This window comes from Elephas maximus, chromosome 4, assembly GCF_024166365.1.
Source record: "Elephas maximus indicus isolate mEleMax1 chromosome 4, mEleMax1 primary haplotype, whole genome shotgun sequence".
Classification (NCBI taxonomy): Eukaryota; Metazoa; Chordata; class Mammalia; order Proboscidea; family Elephantidae; genus Elephas; species Elephas maximus.
Genome location: NC_064822.1, coordinates 107,901,621 through 107,921,370, shown reverse-complemented (window position 1 = coordinate 107,921,370; position 19,750 = coordinate 107,901,621). Strand labels below are relative to the sequence as shown.

Sequence of the window (19,750 nt, the reverse complement as noted above, 5' to 3'; positions counted from 1 at the left end):
AGCTGGGGACAGGACACCAGAGCTCCAAAGGTGAAAATAATCAAGCTAGCTCACTCAAGCAACCCACAGGGGTATACCAAAACAAAACAAAGCAAGCAGTTACGACCCAGTAAGCAAGCATAAACTAATACAATAACTTATAGATGGCTCAGAGACAACAGTCAATATCAAGTCACATAAAGAAATAGACCATGATCACCTCAACAGGCTCTCAAAACAAAGAATCCAGGGATCTTTTAGATGAAAGTGCATTCTTTGAATTACCAGATGCAGAATACAAAAGTTTAACATACAGAACCCTTCAAGACATCAAGAAGGAAATGAGGCAATATGTAGAACAAGCCAAGGAACACATAAATAAAGCAACAGAAGAACTCAGAAAGATTATTCAGGAACATAATGAAAAGCTTAATAAGCTGGAAAAATCCATAGACAGAGAGCAATCAGAAATTCAGAAGATTAACAATAAAATTACAGAATTACATAACTCAATAAAAGTCAGAAAAGCACAATTGAGCAAATAGAAGCTAGAATTTCTGAACTCGAAGATAAATCACTTGGCACTAATACTTTTGAAGAAAAATCAGAAAAAAGAATTTAAAAAAATGAAGAAACCTTAAGAATCATGTGGAACTCTATCAAGGGAAATAACCTACAAGTGATTGGAGTACCAGAATAAAAAAACGGAGGGATAATAGAAAATACAGAGAAAATTGGCGAGGATCTGTTGGCAGAAAACTTCCCTGATATTGTGAAAGATGAGAAGATATCTATCCAAGATGCTCATCGAACTCCACATAAGGTAGATCTTAAAAGAAAGTCACCAAGGCATATTATAACCACACTTGCCAAAACCAAAGATAAGGAGACAATTATAAGAGCAGCAAGGGATAAAAGAAAAGTCACCTACAAGGGAGAGCCTATAAAAATAAGCTCGGACTACTCAGTAGAAACCATGCAGGCAAGAAGGCAATGGGATGACATATTTAAAACATTGAAGGAAAAAAATTGCCTGCCAAGAATCATATCTCCATCAAAACTGTCTCTTAAATATGAAGTTGAAATTAACATATTTCCAGATAAACGCAAGTTGAGGGAATTCGTAAAAACTAAACCAAAACTATAAGAAATACTAAAAGGAGTTCTTTGGTTAGAAAATCAATAATATCAGGTTTCAGCCCAAGACTAGAACATTGGGCAGAGCAACCAGAAGTCAAAATAAACAGGGAAATCCAAAAAAAAAAAAAGAAAGATTTTAAAAATGCCCAACACAGGGTAACAGAGATGTATTATATAAAAGAAGACAACATTAAAATAACAAAGAGGGACTAAGAAATGTAATCATACACCTTCCATATGGAGAGGAAGATACGGCGATACAAAGAAATAAAAGTTAGCTATAAATTTAGAAAAATAGGGATAAATAATAAGGTAACCACAAAGGAGGCAAACTATCCTACTCATCAAAATAAAATAAAATGGAAAAATACAGACTCAGCAGACACAAAATCAACAACAACAAATATGAGGAAAGGACAATATATAAAGAAAATCTACTCAGCATATATACTCAAGTGGGAAAAAGAAGCTGTCAACACACAAAAAGAGATGTCAAAATAATAGCACTAAATTCATACCTGTCCATAATTATCCTGAATGTAGATGGACTAAATGCACCAATAAAGAGACTGAGAGTGGCAGAATGGATTAAAAAACAGGGTCCATCTATATGCTGACACACACCATAGACTTAGAGACGTAAACAAACTAAAACTCAAAGAATGGAAAAAAATATATCAAGCAAACAACAATCAAAAAAGAGAAGGAGTGCCAATAGTAATTTCTTACAAAATAGACTTTAAAGTTAAATCCATCAGAAAGGATAAAGAAGGACACTATATAATGGTTAAAGGGATAACACACCAAGAAGATATAACCATATTAAATATTTATGCACCCAATGACAGGGCTGCAAGACACATAAAACAAACTCCATCAGCATTGAAAAGTGAGATAGACAGCTCCACAATAATAGTAGGAGACTTCAACACACCAATTTCGGTGAAGGTCGGGGTATCCAGAAAGAAGCTCAATAAAGACACGCAAGATCTAAATGCCACAATCAACCAACTTGACCTCGTAGACATATACAGAACACTCCACCCAACAGCAACCAACTATACTTTCTTTTCTAGTGCCCATGGAATATATTCTAGAATAGACCACATATTAGGTCATAAAGCAAGCCTTAGCAGAATCCAAAACATTGAAATATTACAAAGAATTTTCTCTGACCATAAGGCCATAAAAGTAGAAATCAATAACAGGAAAAGCAGGGAAAAGAAATCAAACACTTGGAAACTGAACAATACCCTGCTCAAAAAAGACTGGATTATAGAATACATTAAGAAAGGAATAAAGAAATTCATAGAATCCAATGAGAATGAAAACACTTCCTATCAGAACCTTTGGGACACAGCAAAAGCACTGCCAAGAGGTCAATTTATATCAATAAATGCACCCATACAAAAAGAAGAAAGGGCCAAAATCAAAGAATTATCCCTACAACTTGAACAAATAGAAAGAGAGCAACAAAAGAAACCCACCGGCACCAGAACAAAACAAATAATAAAAGTTAGAGCTCAACTAAATGAAATAGAAAACAGAAAAACAATTGAAAGAATTAACGAGACCAAAAGCTGGTTTTTGAATGAAAAACTCAACAAAATTGATAAACTATTGGCCAATTGACAAAAGAAAAGAAAAGCAGGAGAGGAAGCAAATAACCCGAATAAGAAATGAGATGGGCGATATTATAACAGACCCAACTGAAATTAAAAGAATCATATCAGATTACTATGAAAAACTATACTCAAACAAATTTGAAAACCTAGAAGAAATGGATGAATTCCTAGAAACACACTACCTACCTAAACTAACACAAACAGAGGTAGAACAACTAAATAGACTCATAACAAAAGAAGAGATTGAAAAGGTAATGAAAAAACTCCCAACAAAAAAAAGCCCTGGTCTGGACAGCTTCACGGCAGAGCTCTACCAAACTTTCAGAGAAGAGCTAACACCACTACTACTAAAGGTATTTCAGAGCATAGAAAAGGATGGAATACTACCAAATTCATTCTATGAAGCCACCATATCCCTGATACCAAAACCAGGTAAAGACACCACAACAAAAGAAAATTGTAGACTTATATCCTTCATGAATGTAGATGCAAAAATCCTCAACAAAATTCTAGCCAATAAAATTCAACAACATATCAAACAAATAATGCACCATGAGCAAGTGGGGTTCATACCAGGCATGCAGGGATGGTTCAACACTAGAAAAACAATTAATGTAATCCACCACATAAATAAAACAAAAGACAAGAATCACATGATTTTATCATTTGATGCAGAAAAGGCATTTAACAAAGTTCAACACTCATTCATGATAAAAAAAAAAAACTCTCAGGAAAATAGGAATAGAAGGAAAATTTCTCAACATAATAAAGGGTGTTTATACAAAGCCAACAGCCAACATCCCCCCAAATGGAGAGAGCCTGAAAACATTCCCATTGAGTTCGGGAACCAGACAAGGATGCCCTTTATCACCACTCTTATTCAATATTGTGCTGGAAGTCCTAGCCAGAGCAATTAGGCTAGATAAAGAAATAAAGGGCATCCAGATTGGTAAGGAAGAAGTAAAAGTATCTCTATTTGCAGATGACATGATCTTATACACAGAAAACCCTAAGGAATCCTCCAGAAAACTACTGAAACTAATAGAAGAGTTCAGCAGGGTATCAGGATACAAGATAAACATACAAAAATCAGTTGGATTCCTATACACCAACAAAAAGAACATCGAAGAAGAAATCACCAAATCAATGCCATTACAGTAGCCCCCAAGAAGATAAAATACTTGGGAATAAACCTTACCAGAGACGTAAAAGACTTATACAAAGAAAACTACAGTACACTTCTGCAAGAAACCAAAAGAAACTTACATAAGTGGAAGAACATACCTTGCTCATGGATAAAAAGACTTAACATTATATAAATGTCTATTCTACCAAAAGCAATCTATACATTTAATGCAATTCCGATCCAAATCCCAATGACATTCCTTAATGAGATGGAAAAACAAATCACCAATTTCATATGGAAGGGAAAGAGGCCCCAGATAAATAAGGCATTACTGAAAAACAACAACAAAGTAGGAGGCCTTACTTTGCCTGATTTTAGAACCTATTCTACTGCCACAGTAGTCAAAATAGCCTGGTACTGGTACAACAACAGATACACGCACCAACGGAACAGAATTGAGAATCCAGACATAAATCCATCTGCATATGAGCAGCTGATATTTGACAAAGGCCCAAAGTCAGTTAATTGGGGAAAAGACAAGTCTTTTTAACAAATGGTGCTACCATAACTGGATATCCATCTGCAAAAAAATGAAGCAAGACCCATACCTCACTCCATGCACAAAAACTAACTCAAAATGAATCGAAGACCTAAATGTAAAATCTAAAATGATAAAGATCACGGAAGAGAAAATAGGGACAATGTTAGGAGCCCTAATGCATGGCATAAACAGTGCAGAAAACATTAGAAAGAACGTAGAAGAAAAACTAGATAACTGGGAGCTCCTAAAAATCAAACACCTATGCTCATCCAAAAAAAAACATAGACTTCATCAAAAGAGTAAAAAGACTACCTACAGACTGGGAAAAAGTTTTTGGCTATGACATTTCTGATCAGTGCCTGATCTTTGAAATCTACGTAATACTGCAAAAACTCAACTGCAAAAAGACAAATAACCCAATTAAAAAAATGGGGAAAAGATATGAATAGGCACTTCACTAAAGAAGACATTCAGGTAGCTAACAGATATATGAGGAAATGTTCACAATCGTTAACCATTAGAGAAATGCAGATCAAAACTACAATGAGATTTCATCTCACTCCAACAAGGCTGGCATTAACCCAAAAAACACAAAATAATAAATGTTGGAGAGGCTGTGGAGAGATTGGAACACTTCTACACTGCTGGTGGGAATGTCAAATGGTAAAACCACTTTGGAAATCGATTTGACACTTCCTTAAAAAGCTAGAAATAGAACTACCATATGATCCAGCAATCCCACTCCTGGCAATATATCCTAGAGAAATAAGAGCCTTTACACGAACAGATATACGCACACCCATGTTTATTGCAGCACTGTTTACAATAGCAAAAACATGGAAGCAACCAAGGTGCCCATCAACGCATGAACGGATAAATTATGGTATATTCACACACTGGAATACTAAGCATCGATAAAGAACAGTGAGGAATCTGTGAAACGTTTCATAACATGGAGGAACCTGGAAGGCATTATGCTGAGTGAAATTAGTCAGTTGCAAAACGACAAATATTGTATAAGATTTGAGAAATAGTTTAAACTGAGTAGAAAACATTCTTTTGTGGTTACGAGATGGGAGAGGAAGGGAGGGTGGGAGAGGGGTATTCACTAATTAGATAGTAGATAAGAACTACTTTAGGTGAAGAGAAAGACAGCACACAGTACAGGGGAGGTCAGCACAATTGGACTAAACCAAAAGCAAAGAAGTTTCCTGAATAAACTGAATGCTTCAAAGGCCAGCGTAGCAGGGGCAGGGGTCTGGGGACCATGGTTTCAGGGGACATCTAAGTCAATTGGCATAATAAAATCTATTAACAAAACATTCTGCATCCCACTTTGAAGAGTGGCATTTGGGGTCTTAAACGCTAGCAAGCAGCCATCTAAGATGCATCAATTGGTCTCAACACACCTGGATCAAAGGAGAATGAAGAACACCAAGGGCACAAGGTGACTACAAGCCCAAGAGACAGAAAGGGCCACATGAACCAGCGACTACATCATCCTGAGACCAGAAGAACTAGATGGTGCCCGGCTACAACTGATGACTGCCCTGACAGGGAACACAACAGAGAACCCCTGAGGGAGCAGGAGAGCAGTGGGATGCAGACCCCAAATTCTCATAAGACCAGACTTAATGATCTGACTGAGACTGGAGGGACCCTGGTGGTCATGGCCCCCAGAACTTCTGTTAGCCCAGGACAGGAACCATTCCCGAAGCCAACTCTTCAGACATGGATTGGACTGGACAATGCGTTGGAGAGGGATGCTGGTGAGGAGTGGGCTTCTTGGATCAGGTGGACACTTGAGACTATGTTGGCATCTCCTGCCTGGAGGGGAGATGAGAGGGTGGAGGGGGTTAGAAGCTGGCGAAAAGGACACGAAAAGAGAGAGTGGAAGGAGAGAGCAGGCTGTCTCATTAGGGGGAAAGTAACTGGGAGTGTGTAGCAAGGTGTATATGGGTTTTTGTGTGAGAGAATGACTTGATTTGTAAACTTTCACTTAAAGCACAATAAAAATTATTTTTCAAAAATGTCGTTGGAATTTGGATCAGAATTGCATTGTATCTATAGATGGCTTTTGGAAGAATAGACATTTTTACAATGTTAAGTCTTCCTATCCATGAGCAAGGTATGTTTTTCCACTTCTGTAGGTCTCTTCTGGTTTCTTGCAGTAGTGTCTTGTTTTCTTTGTATAGTCCTTTTATGTCTTTGGTAAGATTTATTCCTAAGCATTCTATCTTCTTGGGGGCTACTGTAAATGGTATTGATTTGGTGATTTCCTCTTCGATGTTCTTTTTGTTGGTGTAGAGGAATCCAACTGATTTTTGTGTGTTTATCTTCTATCTTGATACTTTGCTGAACTCTTCTACTAGTTTCAGCAGTTTTCTGGAGGATTCTTTAGGGTTTTCTGTGTATAAGATCATGTCATCTGCAAATAGAGATACTTTTACTTCTTCCTTACCAATCTGGATGCCCTTTATTTCTTTATCTAGCCTAATTGCTCTGGCTAGGACTTCCAGCACAATGTTGATTAAGAGTGATGATAAAGGGCATCCTTGTCTAATTCCCAGTCTCAGGGTGAATGCTTTCAGAATCTCTCCAGTTAGGATGATGTTGGCTGTGGGCTTGGTATAAATGCCCTTTATTATATTGAGGGATTTTCCTTTTATTCCTGTTTTGCTGAGAGTTTTTATCATGAATGGGCGCTGGACTTTGTCAAATGCCTTTTCTGCATCAATTGATAAAATCATGTGATTCTTGTCTTCTGTTTTATATATATGGTGGATTACATTAATTGTTTTTCTAATGTAGAACCATACCTGCACACCTGGTATGAATCTCACTTGGTCATGGTGAATTATTTTTTTTTGATATGTTGTTGAATTCTATTGGTTGAGGATTTTTGCATCTACGTTCATGAGGGACGTAGGTCTGTAATTTTCTTTTTTTGTGGCGTCTTTACCTGGTTTGGGTATCGGGTATATGCTGGCTTCATAGCATGAGTTTGGGAGTATTCTGTCCTTTTCTATGCTCTAAGTACCTTTAGTAGTAGTGGTGTTACCTCTTCTCTGACACTCTGATAGAACTCTGCAGTGAAGCCGTCAGGGCCAGGGATTTTTTTTGTTGGAAGTTTTTTGATTACCTTTTCAATCTCTTCTTTTGTTATGTGTCTATTTTGTTGTTCTACCTCTGTTTGTATTAGTTTAGGTAGGTAGTGTGTTTCTAGGAATTCATCTGTTTCTTCTAGGTTTTCAAATGTGGTAGAGTACAATTTTTCATAGTAATCTGATATGATTCTTTTAACGTCAGATGGGTCTGTTGTGGTATCTCCCTTCTCATCTCTTATTCAGGTTATTTGTTTCCTTTCCTGTTTTTCTTTTGTCAGTCTGGCCAATGGTTTATCAATTTTGTTAATTTTTTCGAAGACAAAGCTTTTGGTCTTTTTAACTCTTTCAATTGTTTTTCTCTTCTCAAATTCATTTAATTCTACTCTAATTTTTATTATTAGTTTTCTTCTGGTGCTTGAGGGTTTTTTTGTTGTTGATGATGCTCTCTTTCTGTTTATTAAAGTTGCAGGGACAGTTATTTGATTTTGGTCCTTTTTTCTTTTTGTATGGGTGCATTTATTGATATAAATTGACCTCTGAGCACTGCATTCTCTGAATAACACAAAATTTAAGTAATAAGGTAGATTGTTACACTGACAAGAGCTCAAATATATTCTGGGATTAAAAATCCAGTGACTATAAACATGAATGTGTTCGATAAAATCTTCAGGTGACTCACAACATAGATCTAGGGAGATGGAGGCATTAAGCACAATGATATCTGCATTGAATAAGGTTGTTTTCATGAAGTGAAAGAGGAAAAAATAACATTTGTATACTAATTTATTAGGTTAATATTTTAAATAATACAATATTCAACACATGGATATGTGAATAAAAACAAAACAAAAACAAACCAAACCCATTACCACTGAGTGGATACCAACTCATAGCAACCATATATGACAGAGTAGAAGTGCCCCATGGAGTTGCCAAGGAGTGACTGGTGGATTCAAACTGCTGACGTTTTTGGTTAACAGCCATAGCTCCTAACCACTACACCACCATCTAAATTTAACCTAGTGGAGGAAAGTGAGGCATTTCCCTCTTCTCTTCAGGAATTACAAAAAAAAACAACCAGGAGAACTAGAAGCATAAAGTAAACTCCAATCACCAAAATTAAAATTAAAAGACCTTAAAATCTCTGAACCAAAAACAGAAGAAGGACTCACAGAAATAGAAAAGTATAATCAAAAGGGTCAGGAATACTGAGAGGGATGCTTACAGCTGCAGATCCAAGAAAAGGCCAGTGAAGAACACTCTCAAAAACCGACAAAACAAAACCAAACAACATTGTAAGCACAAAGCAAAACCAAACAAAGCCTCGCATTGAGGTTTTTCTACATACCAGGCACTGTTGACTCATTTAACTCATGCAAAGTCAATGCCAATGGCACTTCCTCAGGTCTAAACCCAAGAATCCCTTGTTTGCAACAACGGGAACAGGGTGTGTGGGCTGGGGGCAAGACCCCATTTGTCGTGAAGCCTCCAGATGCTATGAAGCCAAGGCTGAATAACAAATCAGAGGTAAGCCTCATTTGTAGCATAACTTGTTGGTAAGAGAAAGAAAGCAAAGAGACTGAACTGTAAACCACCCTGCAGTGATCTTGATGGACTGGCTAGGATTAAAGATTAAAAGGATTATTCACACAGTCCTGGAATATGGCCCCAATATCTCCCCTCAGGGGCCAGGTGGCACAGAAGTTATGCCCTTGGCTGCTAAACCACTAGCCGCTCCATGGGAGAAAGATGTGACAGTCTGCTTCCATAAAGATTTACAGCCTTGGAAACCCTCTGGGCAGCTCTATTCAGTCCTAAGGAGTCACTATGAGTCAGAATTCAACTCAGAATACGTTCTGCAGCGTATGGCTATGCCAGGAGGACTTTACCTCAATCAAAGATGATTACTATCCAGTAAGGAAAAATCTCAGGGCCCACAAAAGATACTACACGGTAAAAAATCAAAGGAACAGAAAAAACAAAAGGCAGAAGAAGGACAATCACCAGAAAAAAAGTCACTGTGAAATATTAACAAACAGCTCAATGAAATAGTTACCTCTAGATCAAAGGAGAACGAAGGGACCATAGACTAAAACAATAAAATATAAAACATTAGATTGCAGAGTTCAGAAAAAAAGCAGAGAAAATAAGTAAATAAAGGAAGCCATGTCAGAAACAAAGGCCAAACTAAAAGCAGCACAAAGGGATTAGACGTTGCTGAATGCCCAATGATGGACATACAGAAGAAGGCTGAGAGAAGCCAGCAATATGACATGAGGATCGGAGAGTGTGAAAAGAGCTGCAAGCAAAAATATAACTATGAAAGACAAAACAGTTTCCAAGCATAATTGGAAACCATAAGGAAAAGAGAATATACATGAGAGACTGGAGATTGTATACACAGAGAGAGAACCCACACTGCAGAAAGGCATAAAGAAGGAAAGCTGCTAGAAGGATATACAAGGAACCGGTAACAGTGCTTTCCTACAAATAGGGGAACTGAGTGGCTGGGGAATAGTCTTAATTGAAGCACATATTTTGTTTCATAAATGTGTGTTACATATTCAATTTTAAATATGTGAATAAATGCGTAAATAAAAAATATTCAATATTATAAGTAGACATTCAACTATGTCTACATCGGGAAAAAGGTAAATACATAAGAGAAACTTCCTTAGCTTCTAGATTTAACTACTAGTTTATAGAAAATACAGAGAGGGTGGTGGGTATATAGGAGTTCATTTTGTTGTTCTACTTTTTCAGCTGAATAAATAATTAAAAGAAAAAAATTTTAACTTAATATTGGCTTTTATTGAGAACACAGTGATCCTTCTGTTGGGGCATATGCAATGGATTACATCTGATCTCTAATGTCCCAAATGGCAGGAAAGATTAGGTCGGGGAGAAGAGATCACTCAGTATCACTCGGTGCATTGTGATACACGACCATAAAATGTCCAACCTTTGCTGGAGACAGTGACTAACTCCTGACTACAGTGAATTGGGAATAGTCTTATTGTATTGTGATCAAGTCAAAGCTGGAAGGCAGGAGAATTTTTCCCTGACTAAAGGAAACTAAAACAGCAACCCTCACATTTCATAACTTTTCTAATAACCTGGGTGTGATCTCACTCTTTGTAAAGCTCAGCCCTTCCCACCTTGCAAGCTCACCTTCCAGGGCTGAGCCCAGCCCATTCTCACCATATATAAAGTGCGCTGGGAAGCCCTGCTCAGAGTTTCCCTCCTGTCAGCTCCACACCACAGCTTCTCACACTTTCCTCACCTTCTCATCTTTAGAGAACCATGTCTAGCAAATCCACCATCATCCGCCGTGGCTTCAGCACCAGCTCGGCCAGAGTCCCTGGAGTAAACCGCTCAGGCTTCAGCAGCGTCTCAGTGTCCCGCTCCAGGGGCGGTGGTGTCCTCGGTGGGGCCTGTGGAGGAGCTGGCTTTGGCAGCAGGAGCCTCTATGGCCTGGGGGGCTCCAAGAGGATCTCCATTGGAGGGGGCAGCTACATCACAGGGGGTGGATGTGGCAGCAGAGTCGGAGGTGGCTATGGCTTTGGAGGAGGAGCCGGGAGCGGATTTGGTTTTGGCGGTGGAGCTGGTGGTGGCTTTGGGCTTGGTGGTGGAGCTGGCTTTGGTGGTGGCTATGGGGGCTTCCCTGTCTGCCCACCTGGAGGCATCCAAGAGGTCACTGTCAACCAGAATCTCCTCACTCCTCTGAACCTGCAAATTGACCCCACCATCCAGCGAGTGAGGACTGAGGAACGGGAACAGATCAAGACCCTCAACAACAAGTTTGCTTCCTTCATCGACAAGGTGAGCCATGACAATGTTTTTCTCTCCATCAGGTATTTCAGAGTCTTCTAACTGAGAAACAATGAGTTTGCTGCCAGTGGGGAGACTTAGGAGGAGAGAGGAGGGGCCCTGATTAGCATTCCACAAGGATGCCACACTGGCTCCATGTTGGCAACAGGCAGAGGTGATGCAAATAATTTTGAAATAATTAATCTCTTCAGTGGCCCTCATTCCTGCCTAGCAAGAGTTATCAGCTTCTGACGATCCTGAAATATAGAAAAGAAATAGAAGAATGTAATGTGTTCCCTTTCACTTGTGAAGTTTCTAAGCAATTACAAAGGAAAGTCCAGTCATAAAGAGCCCTGAGCTCTGGAAAGGAGGGGGGAAATATGAGTTTATGTTAATAGTGGAGGAAGAATTTGGAAAAGGAGAGCTAAAAACTCTGCACAACTTGATGACAGTAATCAATGTCACTGAATGGTACACATAGAAATCATTGAATTGGTGTACCTTTTTTGCATATATTTTCTTCAAAAATTAAAATAAGTTATTTAAAAAATAATAAGGAAAGAATATTTTGCCCAGGTGCAGAAGCATTTATAGAATTTATAGAAATAAGAGCTTATTCTAGAAAAAGAGGATGACCATCACTCAAGAATGTTTAAGAGGATACTCATGCACTGAATGGGAACTTGGATTCCAATCTAGCAATTAGGGAACAGTTAACATCCCTTCTAATTGCTCCCCAAATGAAACTCTTTGCCATCAAGTTGATTCTGGCTCACAGTGACTCAATAGGACAGAGTAGAAATACCCCCATACAGTTTGAAGGCTGTGATCTTTAGGGAAGCAGACTGCCACATTTTTCTCCCACACACAGGTTCATGAGTTCAAACCCTGAACCTTTTGGTTCGATTGTGCTTAACCAATGAGCAACCAGGGCTACTACTAAAAAAAAAAAGTTTCGCAGAATAAATCCTGTAAATGCTATTTTGTTAACAAAATTTATGTTTCTTCTGCTCAGGAGGACAGACAGTGTAGAAAATCACTGATAGGCTCCATAACTAGGGGCTGAGAAAAGCTCAAAAACCCTTGGGGGAGTTCCATGGAAGATCTGCGAAGTGTGAAGGAAAAACATTTGGGAAGCAGAACTCTCAGCTTGAGCCCTGAGCTGCTCCTCCAAGGCCAGAACCATGGAGACCTCCCAGACCTGCTTGGAGACCTGAGAACACAGGCACTTCTTTCTTTCCTTTGCCTACGCATGACCACTTGTTTCCTTCCCCTCCAGGTACGGTTCCTGGAGCAGCAGAACAAGGTCCTAGACACCAAGTGGACCCTGCTCCAGGAGCAGGGCACCAAGACCGTGAGGCAGAACCTGGAACCCTTGTTCGAGCAGTACATCAACAATCTCCGCAGGCAATTGGACAGCATCCTTGGGGAGAGAAGCCGCCTGGACTCTGAGCTCAGAGGCATGCAGGACCTGGTAGAGGACTACAAGAAGAAGTGAGTTAAAGAGAATTTGTAGGGCTAGTCCTTGAGGATGGCCCTTTAAGAAATAGATATCACCAGATATAAAATGGGCTTTACAATTCTTTAGCAAAACCAGTCCCATAGAAATAAAACCCACGGATTACTATCTACAGCCAAATTAGAAAAACAACAGGGAAGTAGGGGTAGAAGAGGAAGGGTAATAAAGGAAAGAAATTGATGAATCATAAAAATCATCCTTTATGCTCTCTGTGGAAAGAAAGCTAAATTTGTAACTATTAATCTTTATGGACAGCATCAGATCTCAGGCTGCCTTTCTATATCATCTTACCCACTGGCTAAATTCTATTCTACCTTTTTCTTCTTCTAGATATGAAGATGAAATCCACAAGCGCACAGCAGCAGAGAATGAATTTGTGACTCTGAAGAAGGTTGGTTGATTCAGATCATGGATTCAGGTTTCTTTATAGGAGCAGAATTGGTAGACAGCCTAAAAATTGAACAGGCTGGGGATGAGGGCTCAGCTGATTTAAGGTGTTGGTCTGTCCCCAGGATGTGGATGCTGCCTACATGAATAAGGTTGAACTGCAAGCCAAGGTCGATAGTCTTACAGATGAGATCAATTTCCTGAAAGTCTTCTATGATGCAGTAAGTATCTCTATCCCCATGTTATGTAGTCTAGTGGGGTTCAGTAATGGGTGGAAGATTCTTGGGCTGGGATCCCCCGTGAATGTCTCTGGAAAAGGTGATCTTACAATCTTCTGTCCTGCAGGAACTGTCTCAGATGCAAATCCACATCTCAGACACATCTGTGGTCCTGTCCATGGACAACAACCGCAACCTAGACCTGGACAGCATTATTGCTGAAGTCAAAGCCCAATATGAGGAGATAGCTCAGAGGAGCCGGGCTGAGGCTGAGTCCTGGTACCAGACCAAGGTGAGCAGTGAGTTGGCAGCTGTGAGGAAACCTGTGGCCCTCTCGCTGATGGTCCAGTTAGCTGAACCAGGAAGAAAGTGGTCTTTGAGAAATGTATTTCAGAAAAGCTGGGGTCATCTCACAGGATATATGTCCTTTCATGGTTAAAGTGGACATTTACAGTATTTATGCCCAAATATATTAAGTAAAAGAATGCAACTGCAAGAGGAAACTACCTTAGATAAGCAGCTAGTGATCTTTCATTTTATCTTATTCCTGAATCCTGGGTCTCAGAAACATTGTACAGAATATCACCTTCCCGGAAGAGAAGAAGATCAACAGTAGTCCAATAATAAGAATGCTATGTGATTCAGTTGTACAGTAGCTAAAAACCTTGAAACATCAACTTTTACCACATTCCCTAGATGAGAAACCATTAGGTTCAAGTTTTTTGAATGCCTGGTCAAGAATTGAAAGCCACTGTCGGCATGTGAAAACCCATACCCAGTGTCTCTCTCTCTCTGGGCCACAGTATGAAGAACTGCAGATCACCGCAGGCAGACATGGTGACGACCTGCGCACCACCAAGCAGGAGATTTCTGAGATCAACCGTGTGATCCAGAGGCTGAGGTCCGAGATCGATCATGTCAAGAAGCAGGTACAATAGTGGGGGAATAGAGGGGAATAAAGAGGGCGATGGTGAATGAAAGCAACATTCCCTTGTTAGTCAATCAGGCAGTCATCAACCATCATCTGTGCAGATTTCTGGGTTCTGAAGGAACAGCAGGGGAGGAAAGATGATCCAAACCAAGAGTGCGATATGAACATGAGGAGGGAAACATTCCCAAGTGTTCAGATCTGTAAAAATTTAGGCTAGAGGCATTATAAAGGATGTACACAAGAAGAATGACTGACTTGGAAATTGCAAAGGAACATATTGGGAAGGAAAAATGCAGAAAGCTTGAGAAATCTAGTGGCAAATCTGTTCAAGTCAAAGGTCAAAAAGGAGAGAGGAGAAAAGGCAGAGTGTGAAGAGCAGTGTTGCCCATGTGTGTTGGAGACTGAGGTGAGAAAAAGGCAAGATCTTTAGAGTGTGAAGTGAAAACCCATCACTTTCACTGAGGATGTTTTTAATTTCATGTAGGTTAGTGTGTCATCCTCATCAGATCATCAATAATGGTCCTGGTTTGACTTTGGAGACAATACAACAAAATGAAGTGAGACTCTTCATTCCAATGTCCCCTGGACTTACGTTCACTGTACTGTCTTCCATCTGTCGCCACCCACGTCCTCATTCAGGGTGGTTAGCACAAATCAGCATGGGTTTTCGTCAAGCGGCTCCCAAACCTGAATAGTTTTAAAGTGTTCAGACTTTGTAAGAAGAGTCAAAGCTCTTCCTCCATCAGTTCTGTGCTGTAGGATTCTACATCACTGGGAAAGAAGAGGAACCAGGAATAGTCACCCCTGAAGGAAGAGATTACACATTCTTTCTTCTTCTTTTTCCCTGTCTAGTGTGCCAGCCTGCAGGCTGCCATTGCTGATGCTGAACAGCGTGGGGAGATGGCCCTCAAGGATGCCAAGAACAAGCTGGCGGGGCTGGAGGATGCCCTGCAGAAGGCCAAGCAAGACATGGCCCGGCTGCTGAAGGAGTACCAGGAGCTGATGAATGTCAAGCTGGCCCTTGACGTGGAGATTGCCACCTACAGGAAGCTGCTGGAAGGCGAGGAGTGCAGGTGGATAACTCCTACAACTTTCTCAAACTTCTGGGTGGTGTCTCCCCAATATCCAGCCCCTGAGCACACCATTTGGCCACTATAGTCATGACCATAATTGCTACTCTTGGAAAACAACGAAAAGGACCATTTCCCCTGGACTATTCCTTATATTGAGGCTTCCCACACTAATTCAGTGAATGGCTCCCTGAAATCTCATCTTCCCTGTGTTTCTTCTCATAGGCTGAATGGGGAAGGCGTTGGACCAGTAAATATCTGTAAGTACCTTTGCGTGCCTTCCTGCAATACCTTTGCTCTTCTGCATTCAGGGTGCCAAAAGGAGTTTCACCATGTTTCATTGTTTCCCTGTTTCTCTACCCCTCACAGCTGTGTCTCAGTCAACCATCTCCAGTGGATATGGCAGCTCCGGTGGTGTTGGCAGTGGCTTAGGCCTGGGTGGAGGCAGTGGCTACTCCTACAGCAGTGGCTTCAGTTCCGGGAGTGGCAGAGGCATTGGAGGTGGCCTCAGCTCTGTTGGGGGCAGCAGTTCCACCATCAAATATACCACCACCTCATCCTCCAGTAGGAAGAGCTACAAGCACTGAAGTTCTACCACCAGCTTCCGGTTCTCCAGTGCTTCAGGCCCATCGCCAGCGGCACAGCCTCTACCTCAGGCTGCCTCTCTTCTCCTGGTCTCTCGTCTTCTCTGCTGTCTGAGTTAGAGCTGATGTTGCCTAGTGTCCTCATTTCCTCTCTCTGCCTATACCTGCTCCATCTGAGCTCCCTTTTCACACCATCACAATGTCGGCCTCTGAGTTTACATGATAATTTAATCTCATGCGATGGTTCGCTTTGTTACTAAATTACCCATCTCTTGCCGCCAATGTCCTGCATCTGAGGCTAAATGTTTCAACAGAATTCCCTCTGCCACTGGTAATTACAGAAATTCAGTCTGGATTATACTCCAGAATAGGACAAGTTCCCTTTGATTTCCAGTGGCCTGGAGTTCCCCATCTTACAAGTGTTGTGATCCTCCCTTGCAGTGGCCGTGAAGGCGCAGGTGACAAGTCCTATGATGTACAGAGTCTGTATCCCTGTGATGTTTTCTTTGCTCTTTGATCTCTTGTCATTGCCAAATAAAGCAGACTTATAATATATTGCATTGTTTCAGTTTCTTTGCCTTGGCACCAATCTTTCTTAAGACTTTTCCCCTCACAAAATCTTTCTCATTTTTGAGAGATACCCCAAGTCCCCGTATTCCTCACCCCCTCCTTACAGAAGTTTAACAAACAGCAATTTGGCATTGTGATGCTCAGGGTTCCACCTCATATCAGATCCCATCCTAAATGTTTAGCAAGTGAAATGGGAAGGATCTGGTCCACCTTCTGATTGGTGTCTGAGGCCATGCCATCCCCTGTCCCACCACTCACCCTTAATTTCCAGTTAGAGAAACATATTCCTGGCCAACCAAATCAAAAGAACATTTGACAAGAGCATAGAATGTTTGGTTTATACTTAGAATTGCCTTCCTGACCAAGAAACTTACCTGACAACATGTACCCAGAGCATCAAAAAATGAGCATACTTTTGAATTATACTTCTAAAAATATATCCTGAGGAAATAGTACAAATGCAGAGAGATGTGCTTACATAGATGTGTATCACAAGAATATTCACAACAGGGAAAAACTGGAAGCACTACAGTAGATCAAATTGAGCACCCAACACACTCAGACACAAAATTCAAATTCTCATTTCTTGAACTGTGAAGGCAAGCCAAGAATGGAAATTCCCTTCTCCTCACTCTCTAAGAATCTAAAGCAGTCCTGGGCCTCCCATGGAGATCTAGGAACAGTCCGGTCTGTGTTGCTCAGAAGGGATGGTCCATATCCTCTTCCACATGTGACCTGGCCTGGTTTGACTTCTATGAGTGGGTAAAAGGAAACTCAGGACTCAGAGAGAGGTTGGTCTGTCAACTTGTGCTGCTCCAGGGCCACACTAGTCCCTGTTTCTCCGAAAAGGGACAACTATCCCGCTAGCTCCCTGGCTATCATATCAGAAAAGGAATTTTCTTGGATTGGCTAATTTATAGAGGGTATTTCTGGATCCTGTTCTATTAGTATCCTGCTGTGTTCACCCCTAACCATTCCCCCCAGCATCATGGGCAGCCTCTTACATTAGTAACTCTTTACTTTTCTCACAGAGCTTTCCCAACAGCAGATAAGTAATGACTGGCTTCTGAAATCTAAGCCCACTTACCACACACATTATTATGCACCAGTGAGGAATAAAGGAAAGGGAAATAACTGACAAGTAAAATCATCTAGACTATAACAATTTTTTTATAACAATGTATCAGCCAGGTTTCTCTAGAGAAACAGAACCAGTAATGAACCTGAGAAATAATTATCAATAGATGCTAAAATCTTAGACAAAATTAAAAAAAAAAATTTTTAAATCTTTGATAAAAATTTGATGGTGCAGATTATTAATGACTGATCTGGCTGAAACTGCACAGATCCCCTGATCAATCTTAACATCACTAGCAGCTTGTGCTTCATGATATGATACAATAGAGAACACATAGACGAATCCATGGCATAACTGTGCCTGAAACAATTGAATTAATCTAATCAAGCTTCTAATACAAATGCCAGAATATAGGAAATTTTCTTGGATTGGGGATAGAAGTTAAGTGATGCCAACAGGAAATAATCAGCTAAATCCAGATTGCAAACATTCTATTAAAAACTATTTACTATTCAATAGCATAAAAAAAGAATAGGAAGGGTCTGTTATAGAATAAATGAAACTTAAGAGACATAGCAGTCAAGTGCAACATGTGAATGTAATGTGAATGTTACTTCAAGTAAAGACAAAAAGATGTGATGGTTAAGATTGTGTATCAACTTGGCCGGGCCATGATTCTCAGTGTTTTGGCAGTGGCATAATATTGTGATGACTTCCCTGTTGAGATCTGATATCTGATCATGCCTATGATGGCATCTGCTGTGAGTAGCAACTCAGTAGAAAGAAAGTTTCCTTGGGCATGTGGTCTGCTTTGAATATAAATGGACATTCTTGCAAGGCCCATGGGCTTGTTGCTCACACTGGATCCTACAGCTGGCTCCTGTTCATCTGATCTCCAGTTCTTGGGACTTAAGCTAGCAACTTACCTGTGGTCTTGCCTGTCTATCTTGGGATTCATTGATCTTCACAGCCTGTGAGCAAGAGCTTTGCTCTTTGGTCCCTGTGGCTATGTGAATCAGGAGAAGCCTCTATCCTGACCCACAGACTTGGGACATTCCAGTCTCTACAACTTCGTGAGCCATTTCCTTGATATAAATCTCTCTCTGTGTGTGTGTGTATGTATATATATATATACATACATACATATATGTGTGTGTATGTGTATATATATATATACATACATACATATATGTGTGTGTGTATGTATATATATATATATATATATATACATACATACATATATGTGTGTGTGTGTATGCTTTACTGGCTTTGCTTCTCTAGAGAACCCAGCCTAAACCATTTGGTACCAGGAGTGGGGTGCTGCTTTAACAGATACTAAAATGTGGAAGTAGTTTTGAAACTGTGAATGGGTAGAGGCTGGTAGAATTTTAAGATTGCTTTGAAGAGACTGTTGGTGGAATTATGGACTTCAAAGACAATTGTGGTGAGAACTCTGAAGGAAGTGAGGAGAGCTGTTACACTGGAGACAGCACAAACGGTGAGAAGCAGCATCAGAGAAATGGCAGCAGCAGAACCAGGAGACCAATGCAAGACAACCCTAGACCCTACCCATGGAGTGAGAGAGCTGAGTGCCTTTGGCAGAAGGCTTCCTGGCAGAGCGTGGAGCCTCCAGACACTTACTGGAGGAGCTAGGCTTGCCGACTCATTGAGCAAGAGAGCTGAATGCCTTCCAGCCAAAGTTTACTGGTGAAGTGGGTGCCTCCAGGTACTTATCAGTGGAGCCACAGAGCTTTGGAACATTTACCCAAGCAGAGCATATGAGCTCCAAGAGACCAAGGAACCAGGAAGCAGAAGCTGAAGAGACAAGGAATACAGGAAGCAGAGCTACCTCCATCTCAAATGGTATAGCCACAACCTCTGGGGTCTCAAAGGGTGGAATCACCACTCAGATGGACTAGGAGAATGGGGCCTTCCAAAGCTGAGGGAGCAGAGCTGCCATTTCAGTGGGCCTGGAAGGTGGAGCTGAAGCCCAGGGAGAAGGGGCCTCCAATCAGAATCCAGAGAGTGTGGCCAATACCTACAGTCTGGAGGGCAAGGCTGTTGT

At 40.6% G+C, this 19,750-nt stretch overlaps 1 protein-coding gene across 1 annotated transcript; it reads left to right on the top strand.

The window, feature by feature from the left end:
* The first annotated feature begins 10,821 nt into the window (after positions 1-10,821).
* On the top strand, positions 10,822-16,040 carry LOC126074728 (keratin, type II cytoskeletal 6A-like). The gene is made up of 9 exons (XM_049881551.1): positions 10,822-11,340; positions 12,608-12,822; positions 13,178-13,238; positions 13,360-13,455; positions 13,580-13,744; positions 14,256-14,381; positions 15,236-15,456; positions 15,679-15,713; positions 15,823-16,040. The coding sequence occupies exons 1-9, from the start codon at positions 10,822-10,824 to the stop codon at positions 16,038-16,040; spliced, it is 1,656 nt and encodes a 551-aa protein (XP_049737508.1).
* Positions 16,041-19,750: the final 3,710 nt, after the last annotated feature.

Excerpts from the sequence above, each read along its gene's own strand:
- LOC126074728 (XM_049881551.1), top strand. The coding sequence starts at position 10,822 with ATGTCTAGCAAATCCACCATCATCCGCCGTGGCTTCAGCACCAGCTCG. Across the intron at positions 11,341-12,607 it reads TTGCTTCCTTCATCGACAAG|GTACGGTTCCTGGAGCAGCA; the intron begins GTGAGCCATGAC and ends CTTCCCCTCCAG. Across the intron at positions 12,823-13,177 it reads GTAGAGGACTACAAGAAGAA|ATATGAAGATGAAATCCACA; the intron begins GTGAGTTAAAGA and ends TTCTTCTTCTAG.